At 40.5% G+C, this 22,448-nt stretch overlaps 1 protein-coding gene across 3 annotated transcripts in view; it reads left to right on the top strand.

The window, feature by feature from the left end:
• Positions 1-2,851: 2,851 nt before the first annotated feature.
• Positions 2,852-22,448, top strand: part of GNAI1 (G protein subunit alpha i1) — a 78,468-nt gene continuing 58,871 nt past the window's right edge. For 2 of the 3 annotated variants that reach the window (XM_070424552.1, XM_070424550.1), the window contains exon 1: positions 2,852-3,211. In XM_070424552.1, the coding sequence (XP_070280653.1) occupies positions 3,094-3,211 (118 nt within the window). In that variant the 5' untranslated portion in view covers positions 2,852-3,093. Of the gene's footprint in view, positions 3,212-3,754; positions 3,774-22,448 lie in introns of those variants that run through there. The other variant, XM_070424551.1, reaches the window with a different exon arrangement.

Here is a 22,448-nt window from a genome sequence, read left to right as displayed (position 1 = left end):
GCGGACTTAAGGGTCACAGGTTCGATTCCGGTTAAGGGCATGTACCTTGGTTGCGGGCACATCCCCAATAGGGGGTGTGCAGGAGGCAGCTGATCGATGTTTCTCTCTTGTCGATGTTTCTAACTCTCTATCCCTTTCCCTTCCTCTCTGTAAAAAAAATCAATAAAATATATTTTTTTTAAAAAAAGAATGAGTGACTGCACTCATCCTTGGGTTTAGCTGAAACAAATGGTAGTAATTGGGTCTCTGTTCTCTATCTCCCAGACCAACCTGACTTAAGCTATATCTTCTCTGGTTAGGGGTGGGGGTATAAACCATTTGCTCTCAAGTGTCCTTGGTTAGGGAAGATAAGGTCTGGCGATTCACTGGCTGTCTGTAAGTTGTTCAAATTGTTTGGCCTTGTTTAATTATCTTGTCTCAGCTTCCCCATTCCACTTGCCTGAGAATTCTCCTAGCTTCTTACTATCCTGCCTCATTATGATGTTCAGTATTATTGAGCAATAAAAGGAAATCAAATACTGATACGTGTGCACATGAATGAACCTTGAAAACAAATGCTAAGTGAAAGAAGCCAGTCACAAAAGACCACATACTATAGAATGTCTAGAATGAGTATATCTACACAGACAAAAAATAGGTTAGTGGTTGCCTAGAACTCAGGGGGTGAAGGGGTGGAAAGATTGAGGGATAATGGCTTTGAGGTTTTCTTTTGGGGATGGTGAAAATGTTCTAGAATTGATTGTCATGATGGTTGCACAACTCTGTAAATATACTAAAAGCGATTGAATTGTACACTTTAAAGAAATAAATTATATGGTATGTGAATTTCATCTCAATATAGTTGTTTAAAAAATATGATGTCCAGAAGGAAATCAAACAATAATCTGAAGTAGATGTTTTTAACCTCTGTATTTCAATTTCACTCTCTACAAAATAGATGCGTGAATAATATCTGCTCCACCTTCTTGACAGGGTTGTTGAATCACATTTTACAACATCATAATTATGTAAATTATTAATTCAAGTGACTCTTACTACCTCATATCTGGGCTGCTAACATAATCCTCTAGCAACTCATTTGTTTTGTTGGGTAAGAGATTTGCCTTTTTAAATCCTACTCAGGAGGATGCAAGGAACATTTAGTACATATTGTATAAAGTCCAACTCTCCCCCTTAATATTTAAAGCTATCTTCCAACTTTGTCCTACACTTTCTGTCATTCTTCACAGACAAACTAGGTTTGTTTCAGTTATGAAAAAATTGCTTTCTCCCTTATGTACTGTGAATATTAACTCTTGTAGCTGGTTTTTCCTCTTAAACAAACAAAATATACCCTGCTATGGACTGAATGTTTGTGTTTCCAACCAAAATCACATGTCCAAGCCCAAGGTGATTGCATACTATTTAAGGCTTGCTCTTTTCTGTTGTTATAATACAAAATTACACAGAAAAAGTTGTGGTAATTCTTGAAATTGCATCTCTAGAGCCCAGCAGGTTCGGCTAATGCAGGAGAACAGGAAAGGAAATAGCCAGTACGGAGGAAACTTAAAATCTCTGCTAGCCCACAAGCCTGGTTTACGGGACCCATTCTAACGCTACTCTGCCTGCAGCATCAGCTCAGCCTTATTTACCTTCATGGAAAACTCAAGCACAGTTTTTATAGATTTTAGAAAATAAGATGTATAAACCAAAGAGCAATTTGTTAATTTTTAATAAATCAAAGAAAATGTGTTTCTTTACTATCAGCCCCATCTTCAACAATCATTTCCTGCGATGACTGCAAGGGGAAGGCATGAGCACCTGACAGGCAGAGACAAGACCTTAAACTTGTGCTTACTCATTTGCCCTTGGGTGAAGTAGTCTGCAGCCCTGGGAGCTTATCTCCCGCAGATCAGTTACAGCCAGGATGGAGGATAGTGTGGATCAACTCCATCTCATTTTATGGGCACGGAAGCTAAGGCCTTGCAAAAACGCATGACATGCTCAGTGGCTTATGATTTACTAACATGGTCATAAATATTGGTTCAAAACTGGGCTTGGAAGCTTACAGAGGAGGGTGGTTATGGCGTGGAGTAGATTTGTTTGTGTGGGTGTGTTTTATTCCTCTTGTCATTTTAAAATATCTCTTTGATTCTTTGTCTCACATTTTCTTGGGCTATGAGAAAATCCCTCCAAATGTTCTCTCCTTGGGAAAAGAAATGCGAGGATAGAAGAAGGGCAGGATGGATGGATGGATGGATAGAAGGAAGGAAGGAAGGAAGTAAGGAAGGAAGGAAGGAAGGAAGGAAGGAAGGAAGTTGACTTCCTATACCCCCTCCAGACTTTTCTGTTCCCCACACATCCTCTCTTTGCTTTTGACAAGGCTCCATTTCTTTCCCAGCTCCCTCTATTTCCTGCAGTCTTAAAGGCCAGCGGACAGGGGTTTTACATTTCCCAAACCTTTGGGAGGCTCCCGGAAATTGGGCAAGTTCAAACGCCCCAGTACTGGCTCTTTAGGCTTCCAACTTTGGCTACTCTCCCACCCGCACCCGGCGGGCAGGTCCGCACACATCCCTGGGTGCGAGTCACCGCGGGGACATCACCCCACTCCCACCGAGGGAGCAAGGGAGGGGAGATCGCAGGGCAGCTCGGGGTTCCGGGGGCGCTGCCGAGGGGGGGGCCCTCGCCGGAGGCTCGGCTCCGGGGTCCGCAGCAGCGCGAGGCGCGCGCGCGCCCGAGGGGAGCTGTCCGAGGGCACGTGCGCGGGCGCGCGCCTGGGCGTGGTCCCGCGGCGGGCGGGGCGGGGCGGGCAGAGGCGGGGCCGCGGCGGCGCGGACGCCGGGCTTCTCGAGGCTGCGGCGCGGCCCCGGGCGGGAGGGCGGCAGTCGCCGAATCGGAGCCTCGAAACCCAGGACTTGCGGGCGCTCGGGCGCGCGGGAGCGGAGCCGGGCCGTGGGGAAGAGCCGCGCGCGGCTGCTGGCTCCTTCGCCTCCCTCTGGCCGTGCCGGAGGCGCGTGGGGGTGGCGTGGGTCGGCGTCCGGGGAGCCGGTTCACCTGTGTGTCGAGCCAGCGCGTGGGACTTGGAGGGAGCGGTGAGCTCTCGCGCCGGGCACAATGGGCTGTACGCTGAGCGCCGAGGACAAGGCGGCGGTGGAGCGGAGTAAGATGATCGACCGGAACCTCCGCGAGGATGGCGAGAAGGCGGCGCGCGAGGTCAAGCTGCTGCTGCTCGGTGAGGGGCCGGGCCGGGCGCGGGCGGGGCCCCCCGGGAGCCGGGGGTCGGGCCGCTGTCCTGGGCGCGGTGACCGCGCGGGGGGCCCCTGGGCGCTCGGAAACCCGAAGGGGACGGGCCGAGCGGCGGAGGGCGGGTCCCGGCGCGCCTGGGAGGGTTCCCGAGCTGGTCGGGTGCCTCGCGGAGCCAGGGCGGGTGCCCCTCTCGCGGTCCTCGCCCTCCCTCCTCCTGCGGGTGACCACTCGCCGGCGGTGGGGCGCGAGCTTCACTCCCCTCGCGTGCCTCGGTGTGGACCCCGCTGGGAGCCCCCCGGAGCGGGTCGGGAGCAGCCCCCTTTCCTTGAAGTTAGCTCAGCTTCACCAAGATGAAAGGGAATTCATGGGTGACAAGAACATGAAAGCCCTGACACCCTCCACCCCGCAACCCTTCTTCCAAGGTGTCGGTGTCGCGGCTGTGATTTTCCCACGTCCAGGGCGCCACGTTTTGTGAACTGAGGGCACCATTTGTGGGGCCTCCGTGGGATTGAAATGTACCTTTCCTTTTAACTTCCCATGGCGACCCAGTAAGTGTTGAAGGAGCACTGATTATATTTACCTGATCGTATTTGCGTAAAGGAAGTGTAGGCAGCGCTGGATGCTCCATTTTTATGACTTGGGGGTGGGGGTGGGGGGGAGGACATGAAAGCACCAAAGTTGGGTAACATTTGCTCCAATAAGATACTCGAGCGATGAAAACCGATGTGAAGGTACCAGAGGGTCTCGCTGGACACCTGGGTTCTCTCTCCGCTGCCAGGGTTTCGGATGAATGAGATTTGCCAGGTACAACGCCAAGGCTTGTATTTGTTCTCAGTGTTGTTCTCCTGGGGAAACGCTGTGTGGAGGTCTTTTCCGGTTGTTTCAAGGGAGATAGCATGAAAAGAGTAAGCGAGGGTTTTGACTGAGGGACACATTAGGAACATATTCACAGCATAAGATGTGTAGGTATCTGTGTTAGGGTTTTCTTGTTTGCCCCCCATAGCAAATAGTTTTTAGGTGGCTGATAGATTTCTCAGAATCATTAGTACTCCCAGAGATGGCTTTTATTTTTATGTTATATATAAAAAAGAAATACTGCACAAGCCTGTTTTCAGTAAGCTTCTATTTCATTGGTTTAATGACTGCAGGAAAAAATGGTGGGTTTTTTTTCTCTCCATTACTTGTAGTCTTAGAAGCAGCAAACTTGGCATGACTAAAAGTAATAACGATCTGAGTCATTTTGCAAGCAAACTGTGAAATAACTTTGCATTTTAAAGACCTGGGTGTCTTTCTTGACACTCGCCCCCAACATAAATCTCAGTTAATAGTGTTTACCAAAGTTTTTACGTTTATGAGAAATCCTGAAATTTGCCAACGTCAGCGAGTTTTTAGTGAATTGAGCAAGAAGAGAAACACCTTGATATGGAAACGTGTAGGTTCTTCTTTTATGAATTAAATGCGCTTGACTCAAAAGTGAAACAAAAGGACTTTAAAAAGTTCTTTCCCTGCGTTTCTGCACTCCTGCTCTGATCACATTGTTTCCGTACATTGTAGTGCGACTCTTAGTTGGAGCCAGCCATCCACCATGTTTAAAGCAATTGAAAAATGAGTCCCCTGGTGTTGCTTCATGCTTTAATTCGATGTCTGTTAGAGAAAGATGCCTAGGTTAAAGGTCCAGGGAGTTGGTTTTTGCTTGCATTCGGAAGAGATCAGTGATTCTCCACCTTAGCACTATTGGCGTTTTGTGCGGGGTTATTCTTTGTTTTGCAAGCTGTCTCGTGAATTGTAGTTTGCTTAGCAGCATCTTTGGCCTCTGCCCCATTAGATGCCAGCATTAGCCCCCTCAACCTGGGACCCTCGCCAGTGTCTCCAGATATCTCCAAATGTCCCCTCTGGGCAAAAATTAACCTCTGGCAGAGATGTGCTGTTCTAGATGAACAATTAAATATAGTTGAATGTGTAATGTGGAACCAAAAGTTGCATCTCTGCAGCCAACTATAGTGAGAATTATGAGTGAGGTGTAGCCGAGTCGAAATTTTCAGAGGAAACCATGGAATTTATTTTCTTCATACCAGTAATGTTAGAAAGATTTCAAAATGATTTTTAAAAATCTTTAGTAACTGAATTCCTTTAGCAGTCTTTTCTAGCTTTGATCTCTTGCTTTTCCCCGAATCTCTCTGTAGAAATTCTGTCTCGTTGGCTCAGTGTTCCTCCCTCCTTCCTTATCTTACTCCCACTCTACCTTTTTTTTTTGGCCCACAATTCCAGCACCCTGGTTCCTGTAAACAGAATGCTGGCTTACTTATTTCATAAATATTAATTCTTAGAATCTTTGAAATGATTTTTCCCCCTAATTTGACTTTAACAGTGAAGTGTTGACCTCTGGTTCTGGGATGTTTAAAGCGTGTTAGCAGCTCAGTGAAATCACTCCCTGTAAAGCACAGCAACTGAATCAACTAAAAATATAAAATGGTTCCTAGGGAACCTATAACCAATGTCAGTTCCACTTACGTTAGGTCTTCTTCCTCTTCAATTATTTTGTTTTTCTCATCAAATGATTTTTTAAATTTAAAGCAGAAAGCCTCCAAAGTACATTTAAAGCAGTGTATTAAAAAAATAATAAAACAGTGTATGAAATAGTTCATTATATTGCATTTTTTTCTCGAGACATGCATTATGTTTTCAGACATCTGGGTTGAGAGTTTCAGGTATGAGATGCACAATATTAGTAAAAAGATTTTGGTACTGAGTGTGTACTATAATTTTTTTTTTTTAATCAGGTATTTCACTATCCTTGTTAGGAGCAATGAATGAGGCATTTAAAACAAGAGGACTAGTCTAACCAATTGACCTAAAGGAAATTAAGTCAGGGTTTGGTGTTTCCCGTCTCTAGGTTTAGTTTTCAGATTTTAGTGTTAGAATAGCACTACTAAATAGATAAATTTATTTAAAATAAGGAGAGTTTTCCTTCCATTATATGTGGCTCATTGTCTCAGGGAAAACTTTGTTTTTATTATTATATCTTTGAGGATAACTTGTTTTGCATCCAAGGGCAGTATCACTAGGCCAAGACTGTTGTTTCAGTGAAGCTGTATTGTACATATGGATACTTATTGAATATTAGTTTATAGTTTTTAAAGCTATAAGGAATTAGATTATATAAGAGTAAAGTTTACATGAGTTAATTCTTCATACGTTATTTCACTTTAAAGCCCTGAGTTTTTATTCAAAAACCCAAATAAAAATCCACACCCTTACCTCCTTTTCTTTTGGCTTGGTTTAAATATTATAGGTGGAGTGAAAACGAGAGGAGGGGTTAGATTCCTTCTGCTTGGTGAATATTTTTCCATTGCTACCATCAACCAGCTGTTTGAAAAGCTACATCGTTAATCCTTTCTGCTCCCTTTAAACTTGCCCTATGGCTTCCTTAGTTGAGAAATTCTGGTATTGCAGAACTTTTGGATTTTTCATTGCTTTAGCTATTTCCTTAGAATTGGCTCAGGATCTAAGATGTCAGAAAGCATATCCTTGAATAAATGGGCCTGGTGTTTCAACATGGGTTATGTGCTTCTTGCTCACTCACCTGCCTTGTGTTAGCAATGAGCAATTACTTTGACAGGAGCTACAGGTGGTATTAAAGTGTGTTTTAAAAGGGTTGATTTTTCTGTATCTTCTGTTTTTCATTCTCACATTTTTAATTCAAGTTCTCCTCTGCCTCTGGCAGCCTAATCAATTCCAAGTTGGCTTCCCTGCTTCTAGTCTTTGCTTCTAGCTCTTCTTCCGACCGCAGTTACCATGCAGACTCCTTGCTCAGAAATCTTTGTGCCTGCGGAATAAAAACCTTCTTCTACACCTGGCTTCCTTCTGTCCTTGTACTCTTTTCTTCTGGGCACTCTCCCCCTCCAATCAGAGACAGTTGGCATATGGTAAAGCATATTGGCACTCTGGTTTCTAGTGTTGGTTAGCCTTATGCCCTGCCTGTTTCTCTCACTAGTGTGAGCACTTTAGGAGCAGACTCTTAGTAAGTCATCCTGTGCATAATTATTTCTTAATTGTTTTAAGTTGATATCTTGTGTGGGATTAGGATTTACCTAGATTATCAACTTTATACTTTTCCATTTTCAGTGTCCATGGGAATAAATAACTACCCAGACAAACAATGTAAACAAAAAAGGAGTAGTAATAGTATTTGAAGAACAAAATAATGCATGTTATCTAAAAGCAAATTGTTTGGTTTAAGAATTTTTATCCATATTTATAAGACCTTTAACAGTCATTACATTATTTGATAAATTAAAGAAAGCAACAATGGATATTCTTTGGTGGAAGGTCTACTTTGTTGCACTTGGAGTGCTAGTCTCTAAAAACTTTTTTTTTGTTTTGATAAATATCATCTTCTAATCTCTATTTTTTGGCTTCTTTTAAACATAATAAAAAAAAAACATAATAAAGAGCATGAGTCTTGCAAAATTTATCAATGATGGGAAATATAATGCCTATGTTAGAGGTTTTAGTGGAAGATATTAGGATTAATATCTTAGGATATTAGGATATAATGCCGGTCATAGGATTTAGTGGGAGATATCATTTAAACCTGAAAAAGATTGCTATAAATTTTTAAAAGGAAAATTGAATTTTCAATCACAGTCTTAATTTTTATTTTATTATACATATCTCTGCGGTGGAAAATTCAAGCTACCACAGATTCACATGGGGGGGCCTGAATGAATCTGTTACATTTCTAGGTCACATATTTCTCGGTCACATGTTCTGGAATGCAGTTACCCAATGTGTGACTTCCCAGAGTGTGATGTTGGTGAAGCTCAGATCCCAGATGGCATTTGAGCCATATGAAATAACGTCAATTGTACCTAATTATGTAGCGGTTAGGCTGCTTTCTGTCATAACTTATTAAATACTAATTAAGAACCTTAACAGAAATAGGGCAAAAGTAATTTTAAAATGAATGTTCATTACCATAAACTTCGTGGCTTAAAATAATGCCACATGTATTAATTTTACATTTCTGGAGGCCAGAAGTCCAAAATAGGCTTCACAGGGTCAAAATCAGGATGTCAGCAGGGTTTCTTTCATCTGGCGTTCCCAGAGGAGAGTCCATTCTTTTGCCTTTTCCAGCCTCTGAGGCTACCAGGTTTCCTTGGCTCATGGCACCTTTCTCCATGTCAAAGCCAACAATAGCTGGTGGAGTCTTCCTCATTCACTTAGAACAGGGGTCCTCAAACTACGGCCCGCGGGCCACATGCAAATACAATTGTATTTGTTCCCGTTTTGTTTTTTTTACTTCAAAATAAGATATGTGCAGTGTGCATAGGAATTTGTTCATAGTTTTTTTTTAAACTATAGTCCGGCCCTCCAACGGTCTGAGGGACAGTGAACTGGCCTCCTGTTTAAAAAGTTTGAGGACCCCTGACTTAGAAGGACCCTGAGACAACATTGGGGCCACCCAAATAATCCCGGATCATGGTCTCATCTCAGGATCCTTGTGTCTGATCACATCTACAAAGTTCCCTTTGCCATTAGGGTGACAGGTCCCAGGGGTTGGCACCTGGGCATCTTTGAGGGCTGTTACTCTGCCTACCACAGCCTGCCCTTCTGGTTCCCCAAGATTCATGTCTATCCTGCATGCAAAAAGCATTTACCTTGTCTCAACCTCTCCGTACATCTCAACCCATTACAGCATCATGTCAACATCCAGATCTCATGATTGCACTCAGGTATGAGTGAGATTCTGGGTATAATCCACACTGGGACAAAATTCCTATTCATCCGTGACCCTCTGAAACTAGAAAACGCAATATCTGCTTCTCGAATGTAATGGTGGGACAGGAAGAGGACACCCGTCGTAGGCATTCCTGTTCAAAAGAGGAGAAAGTGGGAATTAAAAAAGGAGTCATCAGTCCCACGCACTTTCCAAAGTACCTTAGGTTTCAAGGCCTCGGGATAATCCTCGGAGACTCTTCTTAGCTTTCTGGACTCCGCCCTAGGAGTCATTCTTTCTTTTTAAAGAAAGTTAGCACATGTTTGCAGCTGAGTCATTTTGTCGGCCTGTTTCTTGCCTGTAGAATTATGGTGATCTGACAGCATTCTTTTGTTTTGTTCTCTCTTAATTGATCTTTTTCCTTCCTGTTATTCTATAACCAGTAAGAAAAAAAAACAACAGGTTGCACCTTCTACAAGGTTCCTGGAAATCTCATTTAAATATCCAAGTCCATAGCGTAGAAGTTCTGCTCCACAAAACTGCAGGACATAATTCACTTAAGATTGCTGCCACTGAATACAGGGACCCTCTTTCCTCTAGTCCAGTGATGGTGAACCTATGACACGCATGTCAGAGGTGACACGTGAACTCATTTTTTTGGTTGCTTTTTCTTTGTTAAATGGCATTTAAATATATAAAACAAATATCAAAAATATAAGTCTTTGTTTTACTATGGTTGCAAATATCAAAACATTTCTACATGTGACACGGCACCAGAGTTAAGTTAGGGTTTTTCAAAATGCTGACACGCCGAGCTCAAAAGGTTCGCCATCACTGCTAGTCTCTAATCATATGTTCCGCCTTTCCATCCAAGTTCTCACCAGTAGCACATTTACAGTTTATGAATCTATCCACAGTCGGTCTGTTCATGACAACTTGGGTGTTTTCTAGGAGCAAATATGTTTTCTCTCCCAGGGTCCTCACTTCCTTCTGAGCCCGCACTGGGAGTGATGCTAATGTCTGTATCTCTGAGTGTGGCAAGGCACGCTGGGCTTTTCCTATTGTGCTCCTCAGCGGCCTCTGTCTACTGCCTCATTCCAAAGCCATTTTCACATTTTTCTATTTGTTGCAGAAGCACTGCACTTCCAGATATCCTTACTGATGTCTCATGTGTAACTTCAGGGAATGCATAATGACTGTAATTTTAGACTCTTCATTCCTTTGTAATGTGTGTGACAGTCACAGTAAGAGCAGAACTACCAGTTTCTGGTGCTTCAAATGCTATTCCACTTGAGACATAGTGTGAAAGAATAAGACTTTTCTTTATTTGCTTCCTCTTCAATGAAGTTTTTCCTGACCGTCCAGTCTAAATCAGTCTTCCTACCTCTCCCTTCATAATTACACCATTTTGAAATCCCCCTGTGCATTTACATCTTTATTGTCTGTGCTGTCTATGGGGTTGGCACCATCAGAGCGTGAATCTGTCCAGCTTGTTTATCACCTAATGGAGTGGTACATAGTCCTTTCGTAAATGTTGACTAAGTGAGTGACAAGTTCAGTGATTGAATATTAATTTTGACTAGTAGTTCTTTAAAGTGCCTTGGGTAATTTTAGTGAATTTTGACCCAGTTTATCCACAGTATCTCTTTTATATTTTGCTGGTTAGTGGAATGAAAGCTTACAGCATCATTCCTAACACAGTTCTAAGAAATGAAATTAATTGGGAGGACAAATTCTTATTGCATAATCAGAAAAATACTGTGATTCTTAAAAGGTAAAGTGAAATGTGATTTTATATTTGAATATTCGGGACATTTTGTTTTCAACAAGATTGTTGCATTGCTACTTCACATGTTATTTGATTGCTTTCTTTTTTTAAATTGTAAATATTTTTAATTGATGAGAGAGGGGGAGAGAGAGAGAGAGAGAGAGAGAGAGAGAAAAGCCTGGATGTGAAAGGGAAGCATAGAAGATCAGTTGCCTGTAACCTGGGTATGTTCCCTGATTGGGATTGAACCTGCCACCTTTTGGTATACGGGACAATGTTCCAACACCAGCCAGGGCTCCACTGCTTTCTTAAAATGCATGCAATGAGGCATTAAATATATTCTCACAGTCATTTCTGTCACATGGGATGATGTGGTGCTCACAAGCTTACCACAGTCTATTCTTTGTGTCTTGCTTGTCCTTAGGTGGTAAGAGTTACCATTGGTGGCATTTGTAAAGGTTGTTCTGTGTCCTTGGTGTCAAGTTATGTCTTAGTTTACCACATCCTTAAGAGAATTTATAATCTACTTAGGGAAATAAAATCTATATATATAAAAGCCAAGCGATTGGAATGATGGAATGACCGGGACGACTGGTCCCTATGACACGCACTGCGGCAGCCAACCGGCCCAATCAGGGCTCTGATTGGTCCCTCCTCACCCCAATCAGGGGCGGGGCCGGCCGGCCAACTGCCCACGGCCCCTCCCCCTGGCTGGCCCCGCCCATGATCACCCCCACAATTGGGGACAGGGCCCTTTCCCCCAGGTGGCCCCACCCCAGTCGCTCCCCCCATCGGGAGCAGGGCCAGCTGACCTGCGGTCCCCCACCCTGCAGCCCAGCCCCTATAAGAACCCCCACCCCAATTGGGGGCGGGGCTGGACGGCCAACCTCCTGCATCCCCTCCCCTCTGCGGGCCAGGCCCCAATGGCCCCCATCGGGGAGGACTGGCCAGACCCCACCCATGCACAAATTCATGCACCGGGCCTCTAGTATATACATAAAAACAATTCCTCAAAATGGCAAATAGGAAAGGAATGGTATTACAACAGAGACTAGAGAGGTGAGCTTTAAGATTGAGGTCTTAGTTGTTGATCTTGTGGAATGAAGGTATAGGTAGCATGTCTTTCAGAAATTACTATGGTTATAAATCTGTCCATTTCCTTCATGTATTTCTGAGCTTATTTTTTGATCCTGATTGGCCTTAGGCTCTGTATTGTGTGGTCATTTACAGTTTAGGAGTTATACATGTCATCTTTGAATCTAGCTTTCTTACACTCTCTATGTATAAGGAATTTTATCCTCCCAAGATTTATTTAGCTCTGTAAGGAGACTCTCTAGAGAGGGAAAGGCGGTTGACCCAGAACTCTGGCAGTAAAATGTTTTCCTTGAGACTTTGGGCAAGTTACCGCAGTTCTTTAAGCCTCAGTTTTCTTTTCTATAAATGTCAGGCAGTGTGCCTATCTCATAGTGCTGGGGGGAAAGTAAGCTAATCCATCTAATGTACTTAGAAACAGGAAGGGCATGGCACATAAGTTCTTATAAATACCAGCTGTTTTAAATACTTTACAGACTCTTTGGGGTCAGCCTTCCTTTTCTGCCTCCTTGCAGTGTGATCCATTTATGGTCACAGACATTCTTTTGTTGGCTCTTCTTAGCAAAGAGTGTGTTACATAGCAGAGGCTTCAATAAATATAAAATCAGTCTTAATCCCTAGTTTCTGCTCCCACCAAAACTTCCTCATGGGACTTGGATTTCTGTTAGCAGAATGCCCACTGGGAATAGACCAGGTAAATATCTGTGCTATGTCAAGGATTCTATAGGGAGTGAATCTTTTTTTTTTTTTTTTTTAATATATTTCATTGATTTTTTACAGAGAGGAAGGGAGAGAGATAGAGAGTTAGAAACATCGATGAGAGAGAAACATCGATCAGCTGCCTCCTGCACATCTCCTACTGGGGATGTGCCGGCAACCCAGGTACATGCCCTTGATCGGAATCGAACCTGAGACCTTTCATCCGCAGACCGACGCTCTATCCACTGAGCCAAACTGGTTTCGGCGGGAGTGAATCTTAAGTAACTGCACATTTAAAAGTAGCTTCCTATATGTTTTATGACCAATTTTAAAACAAATGCAATAATTTTCTACAGACTTTTTTTTTTCTTGAAAATAAAACAAAGCTGTTGGTGTAAATTATGAAACATTATTTGAGTTGATTGAAATGAATGTGAATTTCTCAGGGGAGTTTATGATTACGTTCTACAAATTTTAAAACCTTTTTGAAATTCCTTGTACTGATGACTCACAGAGATTCCTAATAAAACTCCAGAATTACCATGAATTTATTTTTACAAGAGAAACAATATCTCTTGAAAAGTGGCAGTAACCTTGATATACAAACAAGGAAAGGCTGAATCTGTGATAGTATTTATGACTTTTAATAACTTTTCAAAGGAGTCCCTAAGCCTTAGCCTTGAATTACCTAGAATTCCTTCTGTGTACCTTGCCTTTCTAAGGAAACAGTTCAGATTTTACTTATCTAATGTACATATTTTTTCTTGGTTGGGCACATGCCTTTTATTTGACAGCCTTTCTTGGTATTTTAGAGCCATGGAACCTGTACGTAAACTGCTCTTAAGATCAATATACTATACTTACTGGTATTTCTAAGGTGATTTAATTTCAATAATTACATTTATTTATATTCAATTTAAAATTGATCTCCTGAGTTTTTACACACTGAGCACATCAATGTCACAGCAGCCAGATCAGGAAATGCATGTAAGAGATTTGTTGTGTTTGTAAAAAGTCCTAATGCTGATCAGTCAAGTTGTCAGAACTGATGAAGTGGTGCTCCCCTACCTCAAGGCCTGCACCCTGCACTTGCTCACTCATTCATTTCTCTTGCCTCCGGGCCCTTCCCATCTATCCTGATTCTCTCTGCCGTCTTCACCCTTCTTAAGACTCCTGTGTCCTGCTTCATAAACATCCTCACCTCATGCCCAGCATTAAAACTAATAAAACCCAGTACACGCTCTATAGTTCCATGTACAGGAGGGCCTAGGACGGGCTAGAGAAATCAGCAGTGGTGGCCTTCCAGGTGCTCATGGACTGAGCGAGGGCACAGGGAACCTTCTATGATACAGCCAGTGTTATAGGTCTTGCTATGGGGGATGCTTACCCAGATGTAAACATGTGGAAAAATTACTTAACCTGTACAGTTAAGATGTGTGCATTTTACTCTCTGTAGATGATCTTCCAGTTAAAAATGTAAGAAATTCACTTTCCACTGTAACCACTTACATAAGAATGCAGGTATGCCTGGATATCTGAACCCTCACTGCAACTAGTCCCAATAATGACTTGCTCTTTCTTTTAATCCCAAACTTGCTATTTAAATTAAAAAACCTGCTGCGCAGTGAAACAAACAAACCTAATAAAACCCAAGCAAAACTGCTCATACCCTCCTTAAATATGGTCTCTGCTTAGAATGAGAGGCGAATGAGAGGTGTGTGAAGGGGGTGTGGGGGGAGGGTCTCCCAGTACTGCCATTGTGCCCTGGTCCCTGGTAGCCAGCTTGTTTCTTGTCTGCTGGCACCTACCGCTTAAGTGTGCATATCCTTCTTGGTCCATTGTATCTCATTTTAGTCACCGTCAGAGTCATCTCTCTTACTATCTCGACTCTCCCTTGTCTCTCATGGATGCTGTGCACCTCCCAATCTCTTTCTTTCCTGGGCAGCCCTTTGCTGCCGAACCAGTACGTGTAGCTAAGCTCTTAGCTATCTTGAGTGTTCTGCCTCTTCCTGTCGCCTCAAGCCTGAGGAAGATTATATGTTGCATCTATTCTGCAGAGGTGCCCAGGTGCAGGGGAGAGATGGGCTCGGTGTTCCCTCTGCTTACCCACACTTCTCTACCAGGCTGCTTAGATGTGTTGCTGCCAAGGTGACTTTCTCCTCCTGGACCCCAAATAGGCCTCTCTGCTTTTAGCCATCTCTTCATCTTCTCTGACGTACCATTCACCTCTGAAACGTTGGCACAAAGAGGAGAAGATAGTGGTGACTCCCTGCCCCCTTATCCTCATCTGCCTTCTGCAGTTTCTAGTAGGTAACCGATTACCCTGTGGCTGCCAGGTTTATGGTCTCTACCTTGGGATACCTGGTGGGAAGTAAGCCACTTGTACTTACCCATTTCTATCTGGACAGCACTAATCCACCCTGTCTGCCTCTTCTCCCATTTTTCATGTTTATGTAAAAGATAAAAAGCACATGGATAATTTTCAAAGTATTCCTTGCATTACATTCTCTGTTGTCTACATTCTTGCTCTGAAGTTAGGTTTTTGTCACAATTATCCTTTTTGTATATTCTTGATGCTTCATGTGTGCTCATCTTACTCTCATAAAGCAGCTCTTCTGAAGCTTTAATATGCATAGAAATAAGTCTGAGTCTTATAAAATGCAGGTTTTCATTCAGTAGGTCTGGGGCGGGGCCCGAGGTTCTGCATTTCTCACAAGCTCTCAGGGGGTGCCTTTGCTGATGCCCCACAGTCCAGTCCATACTTCGAGACGCCAAGCCCTGGGGTCCTAGAGTTCTTCCTGGATCTTTTCCATGTATCCCTCTCAGGAGCGTTTTCCAAGACTTATCCCTTCTTTGCTACATCATGAAGCCTCCCCTGAGCTTATCAATCAACTGTTTAAAACGGTGTCTTGCACAAAGTAAGCACTCATTATGTTTCATGCATTCACATTTATGTACACACACATATATAATGCCTATTAAACTTAGTATATAGTTAAACTTCCAGTGTTAATCTGGAGCCTTGTTTTAGAGTGCGTTTTGAGAAAAACTATTTGATATTATCTTGCATGGAAACATGTGCTTCCTGGAGAGTGATCAAAAACTGTAATTAGTGATAATGAGTCTTCTGTGTATTTAAGCAAGAATTTTTAAAGTGAATTTCTTCTTTTGATGACATGATTATTCAGGTTAGGTTGAATGTGACCTTATAATAATGACTTTATGAACATTTTCATCTGATAATGTTCATGATGAAATTCCTTTGTGAGAAGTAAAAAAAAAAAAAAGGTGACTTCAAATTCTGAGAAAGTTTGTAGTCATTGGACTTGAAATAATTGATCATCTTATTTCTGTTTAATTTCAGTTATCCTAATCTGTATGCACATACAACAGAATTTCCATTGCCTTTAAAGGGAATTTTCATCTTAGAAAACTGTCCTTCACAATAATATTTACTGATAAGTACCCACAGAATACGAAATATTTTGTGATTAAATATACCATAAAGGTTCTGTAACTTTTGCTTTTATTGTAGTATCATTTGCTGCTTGGTTTTACTTTAAGGTAGTTATAACATCTGGTTCTTATGAAACATGTGTAAATTCATTCAACAAATATTTGTAGAATGCCGTTCCTGTGGTCTACATTATCTAGGTGTCTGGGAATGAAATAACCTTTGGGGAGCTGATGTTAATTAAAGTAGAAAAAATGTTCTTTAAGAATATAAGCATTAGATAAAAACAATATGGTTATTTTGGCTTGTTTAGTTGTAAGTTTAAGTATAAAAGAAATGGGTTCTGGGTTTCTTCTCTCTCCCATTGTCTTAGTATGCCTTCGGAGTATATCATTTTAACTTTGTTTTGGATGATTGCATTTTATACATCAGGTTGAATTTTATTGCTTTTTGCCAAAAGCTATTCAAAAACTTTCAGAGCAAAGAATAAGTAATGAGCTGCACAGTAATTTATACTGTGCACACGGTGATGTGATGCCTAATAGTTCAGAACTAATATCCTGAAAACTTAACCAAAAAATGTGGTCCATTGTAGTTTTAGCAGTCACATCTGAAATAACTTAAGCTCTAATGTAACAGTAACTAGTATAAAAACAGTGATTCTGAAAAATATGAAACTTTTAGCAGACTCTTAATAGTGACCACCTTTGGAGACTCAGTCAGCAAGACTGATGCTTTTATAATTCATAGAATTGTGTAGATTTTGAATTATATATTTATGTGTCTGGATGTTTTTGTTCATCAGTGAGCAAATGTTATTTAAATTAAAAAAAAATGTTAGAAAATTCAAGCATTAGAATGGGTCAGATAAGCAACTTATATTTTGTAATAAAGGTAGGAAATGCCGTAAGGAACTTCTACAAAGGAACCAATGGGGGAATAAGTTGAGAGTTGAACTTTAATATTTTTAGAATTATGTAATAGTATAGAATTTATTTGTCATAATGGTGTGTCCAGATTTCTGGAGGTTAAAATTAGCTATTTAGATTTACGATAGGTTTAATCAATAAATATTACGTGAGCAAGTATGCAGCCAAGATCATCATCTTATTTGATAGAACATTTTGAGTAAAAATACAGAGGTGTAACTTACTTGTCATTTTCCCCATATAGTAATCTGTGATTGAGGAAAGGTTAGTTTTTTTTAATGTATTTTTATTGATTTCAGAGAGGCAGGGAAAGGGAGAAAGAGATAGAAGCATCAATGATGAGAGAGAATCATGGATCGGCTGCCTCCTACACGCCCTGCACTGGGGATCGAGCCCACAACTTGGGCATGTGCCCTGACCGGGAATCAAACCATGACCTCCTGGTTCATAGGTCAATGCTCGATCACTGAGCCAAGCTGGCCAGGCAAGGAAAGGGTAGTTTTTACTAATGTTATATATTATTCACATTTGTTGCATTTTCAAGGTTTAGTTTACTATAATTAAGTTTCCAAAACTTGATATGTATGTGCCCTAAGTTGAAGCATTCAGTCAGAGCATTTCCGTTATTATAGTAATCTTCCGAATACATTCCTTCTAATAATGGATTATGTAATAGAGAGCCAGGATTGTTTCACCATCTAAATCAGTCTACTGTTACAACTTCACAATGGAAACTTTATAAATAACACCTTTTTTTTGCAACTTTCTTGGGCATAAAATAGAAACTATTTTTTCTTCCATTCTAGGTATCTGTTTCTCTACTTTCACATTTAATTTTTTATATATCATTCTCTTATAAAAAATAGTCATCTGTGCTGATAGATACGTAAATAATGTTCAGTGTTTGAAGAATACTTCTGTTTTTAGGAAGGGCTCTTCCCCTACGAGGAAGAGATGCTCCTCAAGCTAGTTATCCAAGGGCAGTGTTACAGAGAAGGTTTGGAGGAAACCTGAGGCGGACACTCCCCATGAAGCAGTGGGTCCAGAACCTCGTGTGGTGTCTTTGGCTCCGGGGCTGCAGCGATTTCCTTCTGGCTTCCTGGTGTCCTCGCTTCATGAGATTTAAGCTCAGGTCACACCTCTCACTGCCTCAAATACTTAGTTTTGCAGAATTAGATAAATCTGATCTTCCATCTCACGCTGTGGAGGCCTGGGCCTTTGGCAAATGAAGGCTTGGGCTACCTTTTGATCAAGTACTCCTCTCTGATTCAGTGTCACTGAACTTGCTCCTCAGAAAAGCCGGGAAAAGGCTGTGACACTGTTAAAAAAAAAAAAAAAGAAAGAAAAGAAAAAATATATACTGCTACTTCCAAATCCTTTATATATACAGTATCAGAAAATAGTTTTATTGACTTTTAAATAACAAAGAAGTAGCGTTTTATGAAACTATTCCATCAGTGATGACATACACATATATGTACATTGTCTCATATATTTTGTGTTGTTCAGTCTCGAGTCTGACACAAGATATTATTACTGTCTCAGTGTGACTTGAAAATCCTCAGTTATATGCAGCATTATTTTGTTATAGGAATAAAGTATAGGCATTGCTCTATTTTGTTCTAGTATTTTATTATTTTCAAATGTTAATTCTCTAGTTATAAAGTATAGGTGTACACTTTGCACCTTTGGAAGAATAAATCTTTGAGTAAGTTTCTTTTTTCTGCATTTTGAATAGTTAACATGATACTGTCTATGCCTGTAACGGCACCCTTTTTGGCTTAAATGTTTACCTATTATTAAACACTTTCAGTAATCTTGTTTAGTGGCTACATAATAATCCATTTTATAGATCTGTCGCAATTTATTTAATCACACTGATGTTGAAAATTGAGCCCTAGCCGGTTTGGCTCAGTGGATAGAGCATCGGCCTGCTGACTGAAGGGTCCCTGGTTCTATTCCAGTCAAGGGCACATACCCAGATTGCAGACTCGATCCCTAATAGGGCGCGTGCAGGAGGCAGCCAATCAATGATTTCTCATCACTGAGGTTTCTCTATCTCCCTCTCTTTCCTCTCTGAAATGAATAAAAATATTTTTAAAAAAGAAAGAAAATTGAGATCTTCCAGTTTTATAATCTGAAATAATGCTGTGATGGTCATATTTTATGCATTTATCACTGCCTGTATTCCATTATTTCCTGAAATTACTGGGTTAAAAGGTTTGAGATGTTTTAAGGCTTATGACATGTACAGGTAGATCGCTTTCCCCAAATGCACGTTTTCCAATGAGACAGGTGGTATGTGAGGCTGCTGTTTCACCTCACCCTCATTAGCTTTGACTAAATTTATGGGTGAAAATGACTTCACATTGTTACTCTAATCTGCCATCTTGGATTTAAGGGGTAATATAAAGACTCTCTTTTAAAAATAGTTAGTCTGGTCTATTATAGAACCTGTACTTCGTGTACTTGTATGTATTTTCTCCACTGTGTGTTTCTTGGTCTTATTACTTTTTGACAAAGATCACTTGCTTTACTTCAAGTTAAATAAGAATATTTAGAATTGTTTAAATTGTTAGCCTTATAACTATGCTTTCAGTGATTTTAACAAATGATGATTTTATATTGACTTACTTTATATGCCTTAAGGATATACAACCTAAGAACTTTTTCATCAGAAGTTGACACTTTCTTAAACCAGAAACAAACAAACAAACAAAATGCAAACTATAATAGACAAGATTAATTTATTCATGTTAACATGGCCTATGCACCACATACCGCCTATTATCATGGAAGTGCAAATTAAAATGAGTTATAATTTCTCACATATCAGAATTAGACAGTTGAAATTTTGACTTGGACAACTTTAATACAATACTGGTGGGAGCGTCAGTTGGTGGAACCATTTTGGATAATGTTTTGTCCATATCTAGTAAAGATACACGTCCCTTGAACCCCATAATCCCACTCATCGGTGCCAACTCCAGAGAAAGTGTTGCACTCATACCAAGAAAAATGTTTCCTGCAATATTGCTAAATAGCAAAATTTGGAAATACCTAAATCATTAATCATCAGTAGTTAATAAATAAGTGAACAGAAACGAATAAATAAATGAGAGTATATATTAAAAATGAAATGCTATATACAACTCTACAAGTGAAATATGGTATAGAGAAGGTGAATGCATGCTAAATCTCACTAACAATGTTAAATTTTCATTCTGCAGAATGATATGCTCTATGACACAGCCATATAAAATTACAAAATCTTCAGAACTATACCAGATGTTTATAGGTACACACATACATAGCAAAATAGAGAGAAATGCATGGAGAGGATAAACATCAAAGTTAAAGTGCTGGTTATTTCTGAGAAGGGGGAGAGAAGTGGATGAGGGGGAGGGGTACCAGGGTGCTTAATTTTTTCATTCTTAACCCAGGGTGCTAGACAAACAGATGTTTATTCTCTTATTTTCCGGATATTTTTTTATGACTGTTAGTCTAGGCTAATTCATGTCAATTTGGGATCTTCTTTTGCTGTGCTTTCACATCCGGGTATTTCCAAGCCTTGTTTACTCTCATTTCCCTCGCCTTGTCCATCATCCTCTTTTTTCCGTTTTCACATAGTCAATCTGTTATGTAATGTCCTCCTCCCTAGCCTTCCAACCTATAGGCTTGGTGCTCTTCATTCTCAATTAATGACAGCTTTGATCTTATCAATAACAGCTCAGAGATCTTTGTAGTTCCCATTTTTACAGAGTATCACACTGTTGGTTAGCATGGTATTCAAGAGCCTCTGTGGCTTGGCTTTCGCCCTTCCTTCCCCTCGTTTTCTTGGCTGACCCTTGTGCCTCTGAGTACTTCCCTGCCTTTCCATCTTGATACCCTTGCTCTTGTTTCTCTCTGCAGGAATACCATTTCCTTCTCATGTATCTCCAGTTCTGCTCAGGGGAGAATTTTTACCAAAATTGAGTAATATATGGATCCTTAATAAAGTGGAAACATGTTTTATAGGTTCCTGCTATTGATTTAAATATATTACAATATCACTTAAATGTATACAATTAGCCAAACAGATAATTAGGTATAGAAATCACATTTCTTACTCCTAAGCAACCACAAAGCCCCAAATATTACAAACTATGCAGTTCTCATTAACATTACTTGTTCTGTGCTGATTATAATACGAATCAGATATAGACTGCTTCTGCATTTGGCGTGCCTGTACTACCAAATGCCATAGATGTCTCAATTCTCTCCTCCCTTTTCTCTAATTGAATTATTGCAAAACCCTCATTCCTGTGGTGTTCCCACCTTCATTGGAGTAAATGTGTCATTGAGGCATCATCTGTGATATCATGAATCATAAGGCTCAATAATTTTCCACCAAGTAGCCTGATTTTATATGTGGGAAAAATATTTGTGGACCTAAATGCAGATATCATTCAGTGCCCATTAAATTAGCTACTATCTGCTATAGGCTGTGTCAAGTATGTGGATCCAACATGCATCACCATGGATCCTGCCCTTGGGAAGTTTAGTGACAAAATAACACAAAGGAAACATCTTTTACGGGAAGGATAAATGCTGGGGGTGGAATTTGAATTTACACAGGGAGGCCGGTTCCAATTCAGAGCTGTTAACTGTTCAGCCCTGTGGCCTACACATGAGCACAAGCAATAATATTATTAGGTTGATCTGTTTGAGTTGATTTCTCCACTTTTTTATTTATGATGTTCTCCTTTCATTACTTCTCCCATTTCTTTTTCAGGGGCCCTATTTCCATAAATTTTCTAGAACTAAGGTAGACAATATTAATCTTACTTTACAAACTAGGAAATACTAAGTAATTTGCCCAAGGATATACAACTAGTAAGTGGCCAGGCTGGATTTTTTATATCTCCTCTCCTAATTCCAGGTTGGTAACCCCTGCGGTATACTGCCTGCCAGTACTTTCTGATGCTTGGATCTAAAATAAGCATCTATCCTTGTGTTATTTCATGTGGCTTTTGCATTTGTGAAATTAAAGGGTATTTTCCCCTATTAAGGTGACAGGGCCAGATAAGCAGTGGACATTCAGTAAGTATTAGTTGAGTAAATTAATAAATATGTCTTATGTTGAAAGAATTAATAACTATAACTTAAAACACCAATGTTGCTTGATATACATAATCAAGTATTTTAACTAGATTTTTTTAAACAGAGACAAAATCATACATATCCATTAAAATAGTGTTTTGTTTTTTAAAAAGTGAGTAGGAGAAACCAACTTCAGGATATATATATATAATGTGGGCTTAGTATTACTATATTCATTCTCATCTCAGATCTTTGATATCTAGGGATGAAGTATATCAAATGAAAAGAGGAATTCATGATTTAAATAAAAAACTGATGTAATTAAATGCCCTGAGTCTTTGAAGAAAGAGTTCATTATACTTGCTAGACTATATTTACCAAAGAAAAAAATGTGGACTGTTATATTTTAGAGAGACTTTAGTCTGCATCGATGACTTTCTCATTTGCCAAGGTAATTAAAATAATACATTTTAAAGAATA

The sequence above is a fragment of the Myotis yumanensis genome, unplaced genomic scaffold (genome assembly GCF_028538775.1).
Source record: "Myotis yumanensis isolate MYYU_CA2020_CCGP unplaced genomic scaffold, mMyoYum1.0.hap1 SCAF_9, whole genome shotgun sequence".
In the NCBI taxonomy this organism is placed as follows: Eukaryota; Metazoa; Chordata; class Mammalia; order Chiroptera; family Vespertilionidae; genus Myotis; species Myotis yumanensis.
This window is presented reverse-complemented; position numbering and strand designations above follow the sequence as displayed.